This window comes from Vulpes lagopus, chromosome 24, assembly GCF_018345385.1.
Source record: "Vulpes lagopus strain Blue_001 chromosome 24, ASM1834538v1, whole genome shotgun sequence".
In the NCBI taxonomy this organism is placed as follows: Eukaryota; Metazoa; Chordata; class Mammalia; order Carnivora; family Canidae; genus Vulpes; species Vulpes lagopus.
The window spans coordinates 17,067,627-17,082,347 of record NC_054847.1 but is presented as its reverse complement, the minus strand read 5'-3'; the positions used below and the strand labels follow the sequence as shown (position 1 = coordinate 17,082,347).

General features: G+C 55.1%; 2 protein-coding genes across 6 annotated transcripts in view; one reads left to right on the top strand and one right to left on the bottom strand.

Moving 5' to 3' along the window:
- The window catches only part of TMEM163 (transmembrane protein 163), a gene marked incomplete at its 5' end in the record, with an annotated part of 225,155 nt that extends 218,152 nt beyond the window's left edge, over window positions 1–7,003 (top strand). The window contains 2 exons of the mRNA XM_041740005.1: window positions 4,639–4,780; window positions 5,945–7,003. Coding sequence (XP_041595939.1) covers window positions 4,639–4,780; window positions 5,945–6,005 — 203 coding nt within the window. The remainder of the gene's footprint in view (window positions 1–4,638; window positions 4,781–5,944) is intronic.
- Window positions 7,004–7,970: 967 nt separating this feature from the next.
- MGAT5 (alpha-1,6-mannosylglycoprotein 6-beta-N-acetylglucosaminyltransferase) overlaps window positions 7,971–14,721 on the bottom strand; it is a 286,577-nt gene continuing 279,826 nt past the window's right edge. For all 5 annotated transcript variants that reach the window (XM_041739318.1, XM_041739321.1, XM_041739319.1 and 2 more), the window contains one exon: window positions 7,971–14,058. In XM_041739318.1, coding sequence (XP_041595252.1) covers window positions 13,860–14,058 — 199 coding nt within the window. In that variant the 3' untranslated portion in view covers window positions 7,971–13,859. The remainder of the gene's footprint in view (window positions 14,059–14,721) is intronic.

Sequence of the window (14,721 nt, the reverse complement as noted above, 5' to 3'; positions counted from 1 at the left end):
CCCAAGTCTGTTACCCATGAGGGGCCCTTGCAGGGTGGGCCTTGCTTGCTGGGGGTGCCAGCAGGCCACAAGCAGGAACTACAGCCTCCGCCAGTTGTGTTCTCTGAGCTCCCAGTTGTACTCATCCCTCGGTGAGCAGATCCACGTGTAACTATCTCTTCTCTCTCTTGGTCCCTGCCTCCAGGACGTGGGGGCAGGATGGGGCTCTGAAGCCAGGCCCGCCTGTAATCTCAGGGGCTTTCTGAGAGGCTGGCTCTGGAGGGTACCCTGTGGTCGCCTCCCTGGGACTGCCCCTCTCGTGATCTGGCCCAGGGCCAGGGGTCAGCCCGAGGGCTCCTCTCCAACAGGGAAGCAAGCTCAGCCAACTGCTTCCCATGCAGGGAAGGAGGGGGACAGGCCTTCTCAGTCACCTGGGGTGGTGGCCCTTCCCACGCTGGGGCTGTGTGTGAACTGGGCCAGGCTAACTCCTCCAGACCCTTTGTCCCCGGGTCCTTACAGCTGAGAAGCAGACCTTCAGGGAAAGGGGGGTGACGGGCCAATTCCAGATGCTCCCACTCTGTGCCACGCTGTGTGGTTGATCTCGTCCCCATGCGGTGTTGGGGTTTTGAATATTCAGGCAACGTGAGGCTTTTGCTGTCAGCCCCAGGCCCGCGTCGGCTTTGGGTTAGCAGGTAGGTTGCTTCTGCACAGCAAGCTCATGGTGCCGTCAGACAGGGGAGGACTGTGGAGAGGTCCTGGGGGAAGTTCTGACGGGGAGCCGGCCGCTGGGCTCCAGAGCCGCCTGTGGCCTGTGTGAGTGGGGAGCAGGAGGGGGGGTTCTGGGTCCACTCTCCGCATTCCCTCAAGTTCTGGAACCCCAAGAGCCTGTGATGGTTTTTAAGCACCTGAAAATTTTTAATCAGAACTTTCTTTCTGGGTAAAATGTGCTTGATTTTACAGCCCCCCCCCCCCCCTCGCCATCCCTAGTCATTACGGTCAGCGGTGGAGCCTCTAATCAGGATGGCCTGTGATGTTCCCGCGTTCTCACACTGACAATAGCATCTACTCTTTCCGACAGCTCCGGTTTTAACCGGCAGATGGGGACCAGCTGTGAGCCTGGGTGGGCGGGCACAGCACCCAGAAGTGAGTGGCTGATAGGGTTCTGTTTGCCCCTCCGACCCCCTCTGCTGTGGGTTCAGATGTGGGCTTGGGGGCATTGCTGTGAGCACGGGGTTCATGCGGAAAGGCTGGCTGGGAAGGCTCTAAATTCTGAAGGATGTGGCACAGCAGGTCCAGAAGGGCCCCCTTGGCCCTGGGTGCTCGGCCCATGTTCCTGTGCACGCTTACGAGAGGTCAAGCTGACCTGGGTCAGGCTCTGTCACACGCAAAGGTGAGTAGAGCCCAAGTGGTGAGCTAGCTGCTGGCCGGGCTGGGGCTGCACAGAGCCGGGTGACTTGGTGGGGCTGAGTGGACACCTAGTGGCTGCTGGGGGGGACGCTTACCTGCTCTCTGCATCCTCCCTGAGCTCACGGGCTTCCCTGAGGGCTCCAGCCGCCCCCCCATAAAGATGAGCGGGGAGCAAATGGTGGCAGTGGCCAGCTCCTTGTCTTCCCCTTGTTTCTACTCACCCTGAAATAAAATTCCCCCAACGTGGAGAAGGCCCAAGATGTACACTAGCCCAGGTGGCCTGTGACAGAGGAATGGACGCTGCCGGTGCTCTTGGTGGCCTTCTGGGAAAAGCTGTGTGCTGCAGAGCGCCCCCCCCCCCAAGAGGACTATCTTGATTCTGTGTGTTAAAAAAGACAGGAAGACTCCAGGGACGGCCAGAATGCCAGCTCCTCAGCCCGGGAGAAGGGCTACCGGGTCCCGATGGATCAGAAGACAGGAGGGAAACCGGCCGCCCCCCTTGGCAGGGCCCTCTGTTCACCTCCTTGGGGAGCTGTGGGCGCAGAGCTGAGGATGGGACTGCGGAGGACGAAGCCATGGGCTGGGCAGAGAGGGAGGAAGTGGCAGCGAGCTCCGTGTGCCGGGGCTGGGACGGACTCAGTGGCACAGAGCGGCCCCTGCAGTGACGAGCGGCTGCAGGTGGCCCAGGATGCTCTCGGTACATGGGGTTTGGAAGAGTCGGCTACGGGCGCCAGGTGCGGCGCAGAGACCGCGAGGATGCGGGGTTTCTCCACCGTCCCGAGCTCGGGGAGCGTGCAGAAGCCGCAGCAATCAAGCTCACAGGTGCCGCTGGGGCGAGGGAAGGCCGGGAGGCGACAGGAGGGGGGCCGGCCTGTCCTCGCCTCCATGGTTACAGGTGGAGATGTGGACCCGGGCCCTGGAGCTAGTGGAACACGGTTACAGGTGGAGATGTGGGGGGAGCCAAGGCGGCCACTCAGGGCCCCTCCAGCGAGCTCCCAGCCAGGCTGGACAGCCATCAGGGGAGGCCTCAGGCTGAGGGGCGGAGGTGCGCACTGTGGGTGGCCGCAGGGATGGCCCAGCTGCCAGCGCAGGTGCAGGCCACACCTGGAAAAGCCCTCCTAGCTGCTGGCTCCCGGGGAGTCCGGCCTCCCTCTCCCAGGATGTGGCCCCCGATGGGCAGAAGGCGGAGCTGTTTGCCTTTCCCAGGCTCCGCCACCTTTATTCAGGGGAAGCTGGGTTGGAAGCCACCTGGCTTGAACCTCGACAGACCGCAGAAGGGAGTGGGGACATTGACCCTCCAGGGAGCCGCAGGCTGCACCCTGCAGTTGAGGCCTGAACCTCCCCTGGGCTCTGAACCTGCCCCTCAGAGGTGGTGTCTCCAAGGGCCTCGCCACAGACCCCGCCTGGGCTGGGAGGCCCTTTCTCTCGGGTCCCATCAGCCTGGCTCCTGCTCATAGGAGCTCTCGTAGCACAGCTGAGGCCATGTTCTAGGCCCTCCTTCCCTCCATCTATTAATTCATTAATGCAGTAATCACCCGAGCCCCCTGAGACGTGCCAGCCACTGTTCTGGGGCTTGGAATACAGCGAGAGGGACAAAATCCTTGTCCTTAAGCTGGTGCTTCTAGTGGGGGAAGAAAGAGATGTTTGTAAAAAGAAAAATAGTAAAAACACCATGTTAGGAAGTGAGGCTCCCTGGAGACCAACCAACAGCAAGAATGAGAAGGTAGGAGGGTGTGCATGCGTAGGAGGAATCACTTCGGGGCTCTGAGGGTTCAAGCCGGGAAGGAGGCAGCGTGGGAGCCTGGGGAAGGGCTGTGCGAGCTGCGGGGGGTGGGGGGCAGGAGGGGCTGCTCCTGTTAGTCTCGAAGTTTGGATGTTACTCAGACTTGGGCAGCTTTCCTAGGGGAGGTCTTTAACTGCTGTGTAGGGCGGGCGGGAGATGTGGGCAGGGGGGAAGCAGGGAGGGTTCTCAGGCCGTCGCAGGGGTGCAGTCAAGGGGCAGGTGCGCTGGGGTTGGGTGCTGAGCTGGGGAGGGCACAGCTGGTAAGCACTACTTGCCAGACTGGTGAGATTTGGGATTGGTGAGATTTGGGGTGTGAGAGATGTCAAGGGTGGGCTCTTAGATTTTTGGCCTCGGCAGCTGGGTGGATGGTGGCAGCATTTACAGAGAAGTTAGTGAGGGTGAGGTGTTCGGGGGCAGAAATTGAGATTTTTTTTGCTTTGAATACGTTCAGTTTGAGATGCTTATGAGCGAGTCCGCAGCTCAGCAGAAAGGTCGGGCCGAAGGGCGACTTTGGTGTGGGGAGGGTGGGTGCTCACGCTGGGGGAGGGCGGAGGGGTTCCCACCATTGCACAGGGGGACCCCCGCCCCCAGGGAAGAGAGGAAGGATCTGGGAAGGGGTGGCTGGAGGGGAGAGAGGCCAGCCAGCCATGCGAAGAGGGGCCCAGGTTATGAACCCGGGCAGGTGGCAACATGCCCACTGGTGAGCTCAGGGCTGGGGAGCCGGGCTGCATGGGGGACACAGCTCTTCCGAGAGTTGTGAGGGGCTGCAGAGGTGTGTGTGTGTGTGCGTGGGTGGGGGGTGTGGGTGCCGTGAGGTCCAGGAAGGAGACTGAGGAGGTGGAGGGGCGGCTTCTCCCAGGGCGAAGCTTCAGGAGCAGGAGTCCAGGCACAGGGATGAAGAAGGGGGAGCAGGGGGGCGCTGCCCAAGGGCATGGCATCGCCTGCAGCTGGAGGGCGGGACAACGGTGTGGGTCCCAGGCCCAGGGAGCGTCTGGCCAGTGCGGCGGGTTCTTGGTACCAGTGGAGCCCACAGGAGGCCGCTCCCCGGTCCAAAGAAAGGGGGTGTGCCCCAGCTTCGGCCCCTGTGCTGACCCTGCTCTTCACCTAGACCCTGCTCTCGGGGAGCCCCGGCTCCACCCCGGGGCCCCGCATCAGCATCCCTTAGCTCCAGCCCGGTTCCGATGGCCTTTTCTGCAGCCTTGTCACAAATTCTAGGCGTGGCGTGTCCCTTCCTGGAGTGGAAACCCTCAGCCGGCGGCCGGGGCCTGGAGGGGAAGGATCTGACTTCGTAGGGTTGAGGAGATCCCATCCGGCTGTTGAAGTCACCCAGGGTGTGACTGTCCTGTGTGGACACTGGCCTGGACCCTGCAGATTCAGCGGTGGGGGAAGCCTGGCCTTTGGGTCGCCTCGCTGGTGGCCAAGAAAGTCCTCCTGGCCCTGCCATCAGCCTCTCTCTGCCGTTTCTCCAGGCTTTAACTCCCTCGTGGGTGGCGTGATGGGCTTCTCCATTCTTCTGAGTGCGGAGGTGTTCAAGCATAACGCGGCGGTCTGGTACCTGGACGGCAGCATAGGTGTGCTGATCGGCCTCACCATATTTGCCTACGGGGTCAAGTAAGTTCTCCTTTTGTCTCTGCTTCCCCAGGGGCCAGGAATGCTCAGTTGGCCACTCCTGACAGTCACACCCTGCACCTGGAACCTTTCTGAGCCCGGGTGAGGTCAGGTGACTAGAAAAGCCCCCAGCAGGGGCCTGGTATTATTGTGGTGGGCAGTGTTTTACTTTTGTCTGCCTTTTTTTTTTTTTTTTAAAGATTTTATTTATTTATTCATGAGAGACACAAAGAGAGGGGCAGAGGCATAGGTAGAGGGAGCAATAGGTTCCCTGCGGGGAGCCTGATGCGGGACTCGATCCCAGGACCCCGAGATCATGACCTGAGCCAGAGGCAGATGCTCAGCCCCTGGCCATCTAGGTGCCCCAAGGCACTGGGTTTTTAACTGTTAAAGGGCTTCCTGTGTGCCATGAGGACAGCTATAATAAGAGATGGACAGCAAGGGTCGGCCAGCATGAGGAGACATTAGAACCCTCAGACGTTGCTGGTGGGATGTACAATGGGACGGCACCTTTGGAAACAGCCGAGTAGCTCCTCAACATGTTAAATGTTGGAGTCCCCACTTGACCCAGCACTGTCACTCCTGGCTACCCGTCTGCTCCGGAGAAATGAAAACACAAATTCACGTACTGACTTGCACATGAACGATCACAGCGAAATTACCGATGGTAGGCAAAAAGTAGACACAACCCAAGGGTCTGTTAACCGATGAATGGATAAACATAGTAGAGCCACAGAGTAGAATATTCCTCAGCCCCTACCAAGAATGAAGCGTTGCTCCATGCTACAACGTGGATGAGCCTCAAAAACAGGTACCAAGTGCAGCCAGGCACAAAGGGCCACCTGTTACATGATTCCACATGGAGGAAATATCCGGAATAGCCCCAAAAGTAGATCAGTGGGCCTCAGGGGAAGATGGGGGAATGTCTGCAGTTGGGATTGGGGTTTCTTTTTGGGGTTATGGAAATGTTCTGGAATTAGATGGTGGTTATGGTTTGTACAACCTGTGAATATACTAAAACTCAGGGAGTTGTTCACTCTAAAAGGCTGAGTTTTATGGCACATGAATTACAGTTTTCAAAGAGCCTCCTGTTTACTTCCCCAGTGCTCAAGCCCCTGGGCCACAGGGGGTCCATGTTGGGGTGACCTCTGTGCTTCCGTTTTGCAGACTCCTCATCGACATGGTGCCCAGGGTGAGGCAGACCCGCCACTACGAGATGTTTGAGTGACAGTGGCCAGCGGGGCCAGAGCCCGCTGCTCTGTGTCCGCAGAAGACCGTCAGGACGACGAGGTTTCCACACAGGCAGATGGTGCCAATATTTCACTGAACATCCAGTTTCTTTTTTGGAAAGTTTGTGTTCATGGGAACAAGGTCTGCCCGGCAGGTCAGTCTGTGCTGTTCCCCTTTGCTCCACTGCCCCCCGTCAACCATTGTTAGGACAACGTGCACGGGAGCGGGGACAGGTCTCCCCACCTCCAGCAAGAACTGACCTTTTCTATTTTCTGGAGTAAAAAAAAAAAGATTCTTGTGGGTAGGGTAAGATCTCTGCTTGGCAGAAAGTTCCCCTGTGGTGCTCTCAGCCTGAAACGGATAGCAACCGAGCCGACCCACCTCCGCGGGACTCCCCGTGGCCCCCCGGCCACCTCCAGGTCCAGAGTCTCTTATCTCCTGGCAGATTTTAAGGGAAGACCATACCTTTTGCCCCTCACCCCTTTACATACCCAGAACCATCAGTCCACATCACTTTCTAATTTCTACCAAGGTACTTCATTAGTTTCATACTGTTTTACTAATCCTGAATCTAAACAGATTTGTTCAAAAGGAGACCATTCTATTTTTAAAGTACTTAGTGATACTCGTATGAGCTTTGCATGGTTGAACTAAGCACATGACCCTTTCTTGTACATTCAGAACCTGAACATACATGTAAAAACAGGATCCATTTTTGAGAGATGTGAAACTACAGTTTATTTGTAATAAATAATTATATAATCTATCCATATATGCATATATCTATATGCTGTGTTAAGTGGTAATGGTACATTACGGTCTGTTAGAGATGGCTTGCCCCTCCGTAAGGAACAAGATGTTCTCTGTTCATGTAACGTTAGGTGTAGATTCCGTACAAATGTTCCCCCGTCACACAACTTTCTGTACCTCCGGCACTGCTGCCTGTCCAGGTGACAGTGTCTGACCAATAAAGACCTTTACCTGTTTTGTATGGTACAGGGAGGTTATCTTGGAGCGTTGTGGTCACTGTGCCGGGCAGGTTTGCTGTTGCCACGGAAGGGGTCCCTCCCTGGTGCCTGGGGGTGGTGAGTGGGGAGACCCCGAAGGACCGTCCTGATGGGCGCTGCAGGCCCTGTGAGGGGCAGGGGCTGCACATTCATTTGGTGGTGCTTGGGACTGCGGGATGATGCACCCTGGGCCTCGCCTCCCTGCCCCCCTTGCCCCGGCTCCCAGGGGCCTGTCTCTGGCTAGCTGAGGGGAGGTGGTTCGTTCTGAGGGGTCACTAACCTTGATTCAATCCGACACCTCCTGCGTGGCTTCCTCCAACAGCATTTTGAGGAGTGTTGCAAGGGATACGGATACGTCACATGGAAGAAAGGGTTGGTTGGTTGACTATATGAGCAGGTCTGGGAAATGCAAGATTCAATAGATTTATTTCCTCACGGTGTCTAAGCATACACCACAGAAGCTTAGGGAGGGGAAGCTAATGGTGTAGTGCCCTCCCAAATTTAAGCACTCGAGTTTTTTCTTGTGTCCCACAGATGCATGATGGGAACTGCGAGGTGTCTGCATTCCAGGCAGGCAGTAGCTGCGAGTTCTGCTGGCCTCATGGAGGCTGGCCATGGCCCTCCAGCATTACCTCAGACAAGCCTTTGGTGTGGGCATGGACGTAACTGTCCTTTCCAGAGCATCTCCCCCCTCCCCCCCAAAAAAGCCCACTTACCCCAATCCACTTTCCAATCCCATTACCTTGTAGGTGACTGCAGGACAGGGGAAGTGCTCTGAAATTAGCATTGGTGGGTGCCTCATAAGGGAATGAATCCATGATCCTAAAACCTTGCCCCACTCCTTAAACGTACCTTCTCATCAGCATTTCCCGCGGGGTGTTGGCACATGGATTGGGTTTATGCTGCAGGTGACCCCGCACCCAACCCAGAACCCCCCAAAAAACCACTGCCACTTGTCACACAACAAAAGTTTATTGAAAAATAAAGTTCTCCCTAGTTTTCTCTACAACACTGGCAAACAAAGCAGTGTTCTCTATGCAGGTACAGTACATTTGGACAGCGACACCTTATTTGCAGGATCCTGCACTACTTAACCCCGGAAGTGAACAGTAGAAAATGTTTGTACCAGGAGCTGTTTGAAGACACACACGCAAACGGCAGTTAGCTTAAGGACATCAAGGCTGTGACAGCAACTACAGTAGAAAGGATGTCACCATCTCCTTTGGCATCGATTGTTCTGCTCTTGTCCTGTTGATATGTGGGCATGACAGTGAGCCAAAGCCTGCTCCCATCTTGGCTCCGGCGGAGGTGGCGGACTGCGCGGAGTTCCTGTCCTGCTGTTCCAGCAAGGCTTTCGGGGCCTGTGCCCCTGGCCACTGTCTGAGCTTGCACCACTACTGCCTCCGCCCCCCCAGCCGCCCCCCCCCCCCAGGAGCACACAGCTGCCCTCTGCTGCGCCTCACCAGAGGCCGGGGGGGGGGCGGGGGTGGAGTGGTCCTAAGGCGCCACAGAATCCGGGGTGAGAGGGAATGATGCTCTGAAGAAGGTGAATTCCAACCTTACATCCACAAACACACAAGACTGCGGATTTGGCTAAAGAATCCGAAGGAACTTAGGAAGAACCCGGACTCCAGCACACTCCTCCATATGCCCAACTGCAGCCCATCCAGAATAGTGCCAAGATAGGAGATAAAATTCTACAACAGGGAAGAAAGAGGCTAAAACCCCAAGAAAACAAAAAGCAAATAGTATTTCGGTGATTTGAGGAAACATTGAACCATGAGCAGCCTCTTGGGAGTGGTTCTGAAGACACTCTGCACCCCCTGCCCCCCCATTGCTCCACCTGGGTGGCTGGATAGCCTTGGGGTCCCCAGCTAGCCAAGCTGGCCTGGGGGAGGGGTGGGTCTTCTCAAGGAATGGGTTCAAAACAAACACGTGACTGCTAACCAGCCCAGGGTCTGATCCCTGTGGGTTGGACCGTGGAGGGGCTGCCCCGCCAGCAGGGACCAGCAAAGGGACTTCCAGGGGAATGAGAAAGTTCACCTGGTCAAGCCTTTCTCCTCAAAATGCAGAAAGTCTTATTTCATTTCAGAGGAATATAGATAACTTTGATGTGAGGTGTACAGTCTGTCAGAGAACTTAATTTCTAGCTCAGAAAGTCCTACAAAGAAGAACCCTAGAATGGTCCAGAAGACATCAGTGGGGTGAGGTCAAGCACGTGGGTCACCCTTTTCATCTCCTGTTCACAAATTCTTACAGCCCAGTTTCATCAGGCCTATTTGCAAATCAGTGCATTCAGGGATACAGTAACATTTCAACCAGCAGGATGGGCATGGGACTTGGACATCCTAAATCAGAAATTCCTACAACACTCCATCAACTTGGAATAGCATTTTCATATAGGTATTACTTAGTTCTTTATTTCTCAAATTTTATGAAACGCTAATAATAACAATATTTAACATTTACGAGGGTTTACTATGTGCCAGACACGGCTAAACACTGAATCCTCACAAAAACCCTAGGTGCTAAGAAAGCTAGGGTAAGTTTTTTTTTTTTTTTCTGCACCCAAGACTATACAGCTAATTTGGCCTTTAGCTATAAAAACATAAGTTTCCAGTTTTTGTTGAAGCCAACGAGCATGAAAGAACTCATCCTCAGCTTTAGCAAATTCCCACCTCCCTAAAGAAGTCTGAATCTACATCCATCCATCCATCTTTTCACAGGGAGGGGCTCTGCAGCCCTACAGGGATGGGATGGATAGGATTAGAATGAAGCCAATGTGGAAATTATAATATTTTAAAATAAATACAGTAATCCAGGCTTGGGATAAGAACATAACCGAGCCTGTCGTTAAAAAATACTTTTTTTTTTTTTAAATCAAGGATTTGGGGGTGGGGGGGACATTGGTGAGGGTAGTACTGCCCCAAAGATATACACAATCTAGGTCAACCACCTTGGAGAATTGGGGTGGCCTACCTCGGTCAAGACACGTGGGTTGTCTCAAAAGCACAAACCCACCTGTACACAGCATATGGTTTTATCACCTCTACTGAACCCTGTGTTCCCTAAGGAAACAACAGGGGTGCATATGCTTCCCCTTTATGATAATCAGATCAAGAGTTTTGGGGTCAATGCTACTAATGAACTCAGTGGAGACAGTTCTCTTCCAGTGCAACCTCTCAGAGGGCACTGGTCTTGTGCCCCAACCACATGTCACCAAGTACCTGGGTTGCAGGGAGCCCAGGCCTGTTGGCACATGGGCAACCAGCAGTCCTCAGATCCAAAAATGTGGAGCAGCCTGGGAGGGCATGGGGTGGGCCGGAGGAAGCCAGCCCTTCTCTTGGGGGTTCTCATGGCCTCACGGGGGTGAGGGAGCACATATGCTGTGGCCCAGGGCCTGGAGGGCACTTCTGGTGCTCAGCCAGAGCATCTACGGTGACACAAAGATATGTCCTATCTTCAAACAGGAGGAGTCTATGATCTTCCTTAAATGGTTCCCACCTTCTAAAAACCGACCCCAAAGAAAAGTCAAAAGGCACGTCAGAGAAACAATAAATACCAAAGAAACACTATTTCAAAACATAGAGAAAACACAAAAAAAGCAAACTAAAGCAGTGACAAACAAAAAACAAAAAACAAAAAACCAATCCCGGCAAAAACGCAAAAAAGTGTCTCCATTTGTACATGTGCAAATCAAATTATATACACGAACTAAAGGAGGTTTTTACTGGCATGAGAAGAAGTGTGCTTCCCCTTTCAGGAGTTTTTACTTCTCAAAGTGTTTACGTTTCAAAGGAAAGCTTTCTCTCTTTTAATAAATTAGATAAATTTCTCTCATGTTTAAGAATTTAGGGTCACAGTGGGGGTAAATAAGCCAAATTTTACTTGAGAAAAAAAAAAAAGACAAAAAACTTACAGACAAGGCAAGGTATGCTTAGGACACAGGAAGACACTGATCCTGACTCAGGAGTTCTGTGCCTGTGGAAATCATCAATTAAAAACTGGATTTAGGATTTTAGGATTTAGGATTCTGTTCAGATTGGCAGCAGCAAAACCACCAAGGCTCCCGGATCCTACTGAGAGGCACCGTCCTCTCCCGGGGGCAGCCAGGAACTGTGCCCCCTCCACCCCGGGCAGATGGAGGCTCCCTCCCCGATTCCCTCTTGGGGGCCACTGACCAGATTTGGGCCAAGGTTGTGGTGGTCTGGGAGCCGCTTTATGTTCGGTGTCGCCGCCTAATGCCCCAGACACCTGGAGTGTGCGTCTGCCCGGGGAGCAGCAGCTCTATGTGCAGAACTCGGGGTCCTCCTGGCCACTACTGGACTTGGGGGGGAGGCACAGGGATCCTCAAATGCAGGAAAGTTCTGTTGGGCTGCTAGACCTGAGTCCTGATGTAGAGGAGAGTAAAGGGGAGGGTGGAGAGGCCCTGAGCTCAGCAAACAGGCCACCAACAATCCCTGCAGCTTCCGGAACACCAGGCAGACACAGCATCTTTCTGGGAACGTTGCTTTCCTGCTTCCTTGCTCTGAGTCCCTGTGCTTACTGAAACAGCTCTGCAAAATGGGTTAGTCTGGTCCTGTTAGAGTAATCGCGTCAGCCTGCCGGCTCCCCCTGCTGGCCCAATGCCTGCATGACATCCTCACCTCTGGAAGCTTCCAGAAGAGCCCAGGAGAGGGCAGCACTGACCCAGGAACTGCAGTCCTGGGAGCTCAAAGGAATTCCCACCACCTAGGGTGAAACCAGGAGACTCATTTCATAAGGAAAAGCTGTGCCTAACGACACGGAAGGCGGTTGTTTCTCCTACAGCAGGAATTACCCTTGCAAAATGTACAGACACACACACACACACACCCCCCTTATCACCGAGATTCCCTTTGGACTTACGCCCTTGCTGCTGGGCCCAGGCAGAGGGTGCTCTCAGCTAGTTCCCGAGGGGCCCCTGCTGATGCTCCCTGTCAGAACTGCCCCCACACGTGCTCAGGTCAGGGGTCACCTGAGGGGTGGAGGAGACCCCGGCCGCTCCGCCTCACTCCCTTCACTCTCTGGGATTAGGGGTGAAATTCAGACCCACTGAGAGTCTAAGAAAAGCCAAGGCTGGCTGTGCACTTGATAACTACTTCTGCACTGGGGGGGGGGGGGGGGGGGGCAGGCACACCCTAACTTCCCACGCCTAAGGGCTCCACATGCCCTGTGGTCCTCAAGAGGCAGGATTCCCGACGTAGCTCACTTCCTGAAGGCCCACCCGGCCAGGGCCCTGCCGAACTGTCCAGGACGGCAGGCGGGGTGCTGGGAAGCGCGGGGTGACCCGTGCTTGCCTAGGTGACCAAGGCGCTCCACGCCACCTGCGCACGACACTCTGCAAGAGGGAGAAGGGGGCTCACGGTCACCAGCATGGAGATGCCAGGGGCTTCAAAGGAAACACACACTGCAGCCAGAGCACGGACGCGCTGCCGGTTGGGGTGGAGGCTGGGAACTCCAGGGCTAGTGGGGGTACCCCACGGGCCCGGCTGGGCCAACCTGCCAGCTCAGAATGTCCCCCTCAGAGTATTCGTGCCTTGGGTAAGAGCCAGCATCAGACTCCAATTCTGTGCAAGACACACAGACGCACTCCCACAGGTGACAGGCCAGGACGGCACACCATCCTGGCCTGTTCCTGCTCCCCCTGCCAACGTCAGGTCCGCTGAGAACCTCATTCCCGGGACTTTGGTGACATCAGACATTAGAAGGAACAACACCAAGCCCACCGGTCTGGAGCGCAGCTCTGGTGGCGACACTGGTTCTCAGGGGCCAGCTTCATGCCTGTCCACACCCCAGCTCGGATAACCCTCCTCGGGGGTAAGCAAGCATGACCTGTAGTCCCGAGTTTCTACGTCCCTCCTTCCAGGGACATGTGAGGGAGGGCGGATTTGCCACCAACCAGCCAATGTCAGTCACCCAATCCTGCGTTTCTTTCCTAAAGGGATCCTCATCAGAAATCAGGGCCAAGGTGTGTGTGTGTGTGTGTGTGTGTGTGTGTGTGTGTGTGTGTGTGTGTGGGCAGGGGAGGGGGGGAGAGAATGAGATGGGAAGAGGAGGGGGAGGGTTGAGGAAAGGAGCTCTCACTGCAAAGCTGCCCCATCTTTGGTCCCCGGCTGGGCTCTCAGGATAACACAGGACTGTCCTCCCAAGCCCAGGAGCTACCTGTCCCCTAGCTGCCAGCTGTCAAGCACACACAACATTTGCTTTTGCTCTGCCACCGACTACTTGGAGGAGCTAGGTCCCCACAGCTGCCCTCAAGCGAGCCACCGGCCCCACAGTGCATCCTGTCTCCCTCCTGCTTCCTTCTGGAAGCAGACAGGAGTCATAATACAGTGAAGGTGGACAGTAAACAGTGGGAAATCAGAGAAACAAGACGTGTGATCAATCCCTCCTTGCCCTCCCCTGTTCCCACCCCCTCCCTCCCAAATAAATAAGTTAATGGGGTTTAGGAATGTTCCCGTATAAAGTTCTTTCCGACCAGCTCCAATTCCTCCTCTGGTTCTGTTTTAAATGAATCTTGATACTCTCTTTCTACCTCGGAGCAGCTGCATCGACACAGTCTCTTCGAGAAATAAAAATGAAGTTGTGCCAGGGAGAAGCCAGGCTCCCGGCCTGACATCTGCTCATTCTGTTCTTGGCGGGGGGAGCTCGGCTGTGGGGCTCTCCCACCGCAGAAGGAGCGACACCACGTCGAAACCTCCCACCGTACAGTTCAGGCTCTGGCCAGAGTCCCTGAATGACACGTCTGGGCCCCTGGCGCTGCCCCAGTGGGGTTGGAGCCACTGTCCCCCGCGCAGAGTGAGTGTGAGGCCGAGCCACGGCCGCTATAGACAGTCTTTACAGAGAGCCACCTGGCCCTTGATGAAGTCCCGGCAGGGGCAGATCCTCTGGTGCCTGGGGTGGGCGCCCGCGCAGCTGAACAGCAGGAGGTCACCTTGAAACACACAGTGTTTGTTCTTGGGGTCGAAGGACGGCACCAGGATGTCCTTGGCCAGCTCCGAGCTTTGGCAGACCACCTCGTACCTGAAGAGGGAGAGAAAGGCATGAGGACTGGAGGTGCAGGGACTAGCTTGGTCACCGGCTCCCCCCAGCCCACCTCCGGAGGTATGGGGAGCACGGACAGTTCACCTGCCCTAAAAAGGAACCAGTAGCCACCCTATGACATAGCGATTCCCCACTGCCAGGAGTCCAGGCTCGAGAAAGGGGTGCGTGTGTGTGTGTGTGTGTGTGTGTGTGTGTGAAAATGTGTTTGAGGCTGCCCCCAGAAGCACTGTCCGTAATGGAGGAAAAAAATGGCAATAATCCGAATTCTCACCAAGTGGGGAAGGGCTGAATAATTTGTAGCACATCTGCGCTTTTTGGAGGTCTGTGTGGCCCTTGAGAAAGCAGGAGGTAGAGATGCAAGAACCACCTCGGAGAGCTGTCTTTGAGGGAGGCAGGCAAGTAACACAACGAGATGTAGAGTGGCTCAGCCTGTGTGTGTGTGCCCCGAAACAGGAGAGGGCTGCACCCTAAAGCCTTCACAAGGGTTACTCCAGGGGAGTGAGAACTGGGACAAAGGCGTACATTTATTTAAATGTTTTAAAAAATGTTTAATGTTTTTATTGATGGTTTAAAGATTTATGTGACATGGCCTCAGTCTCCCACTGGAAAGCCATCAGTGGTCTCCGGGGCCGGGGGTGGGGG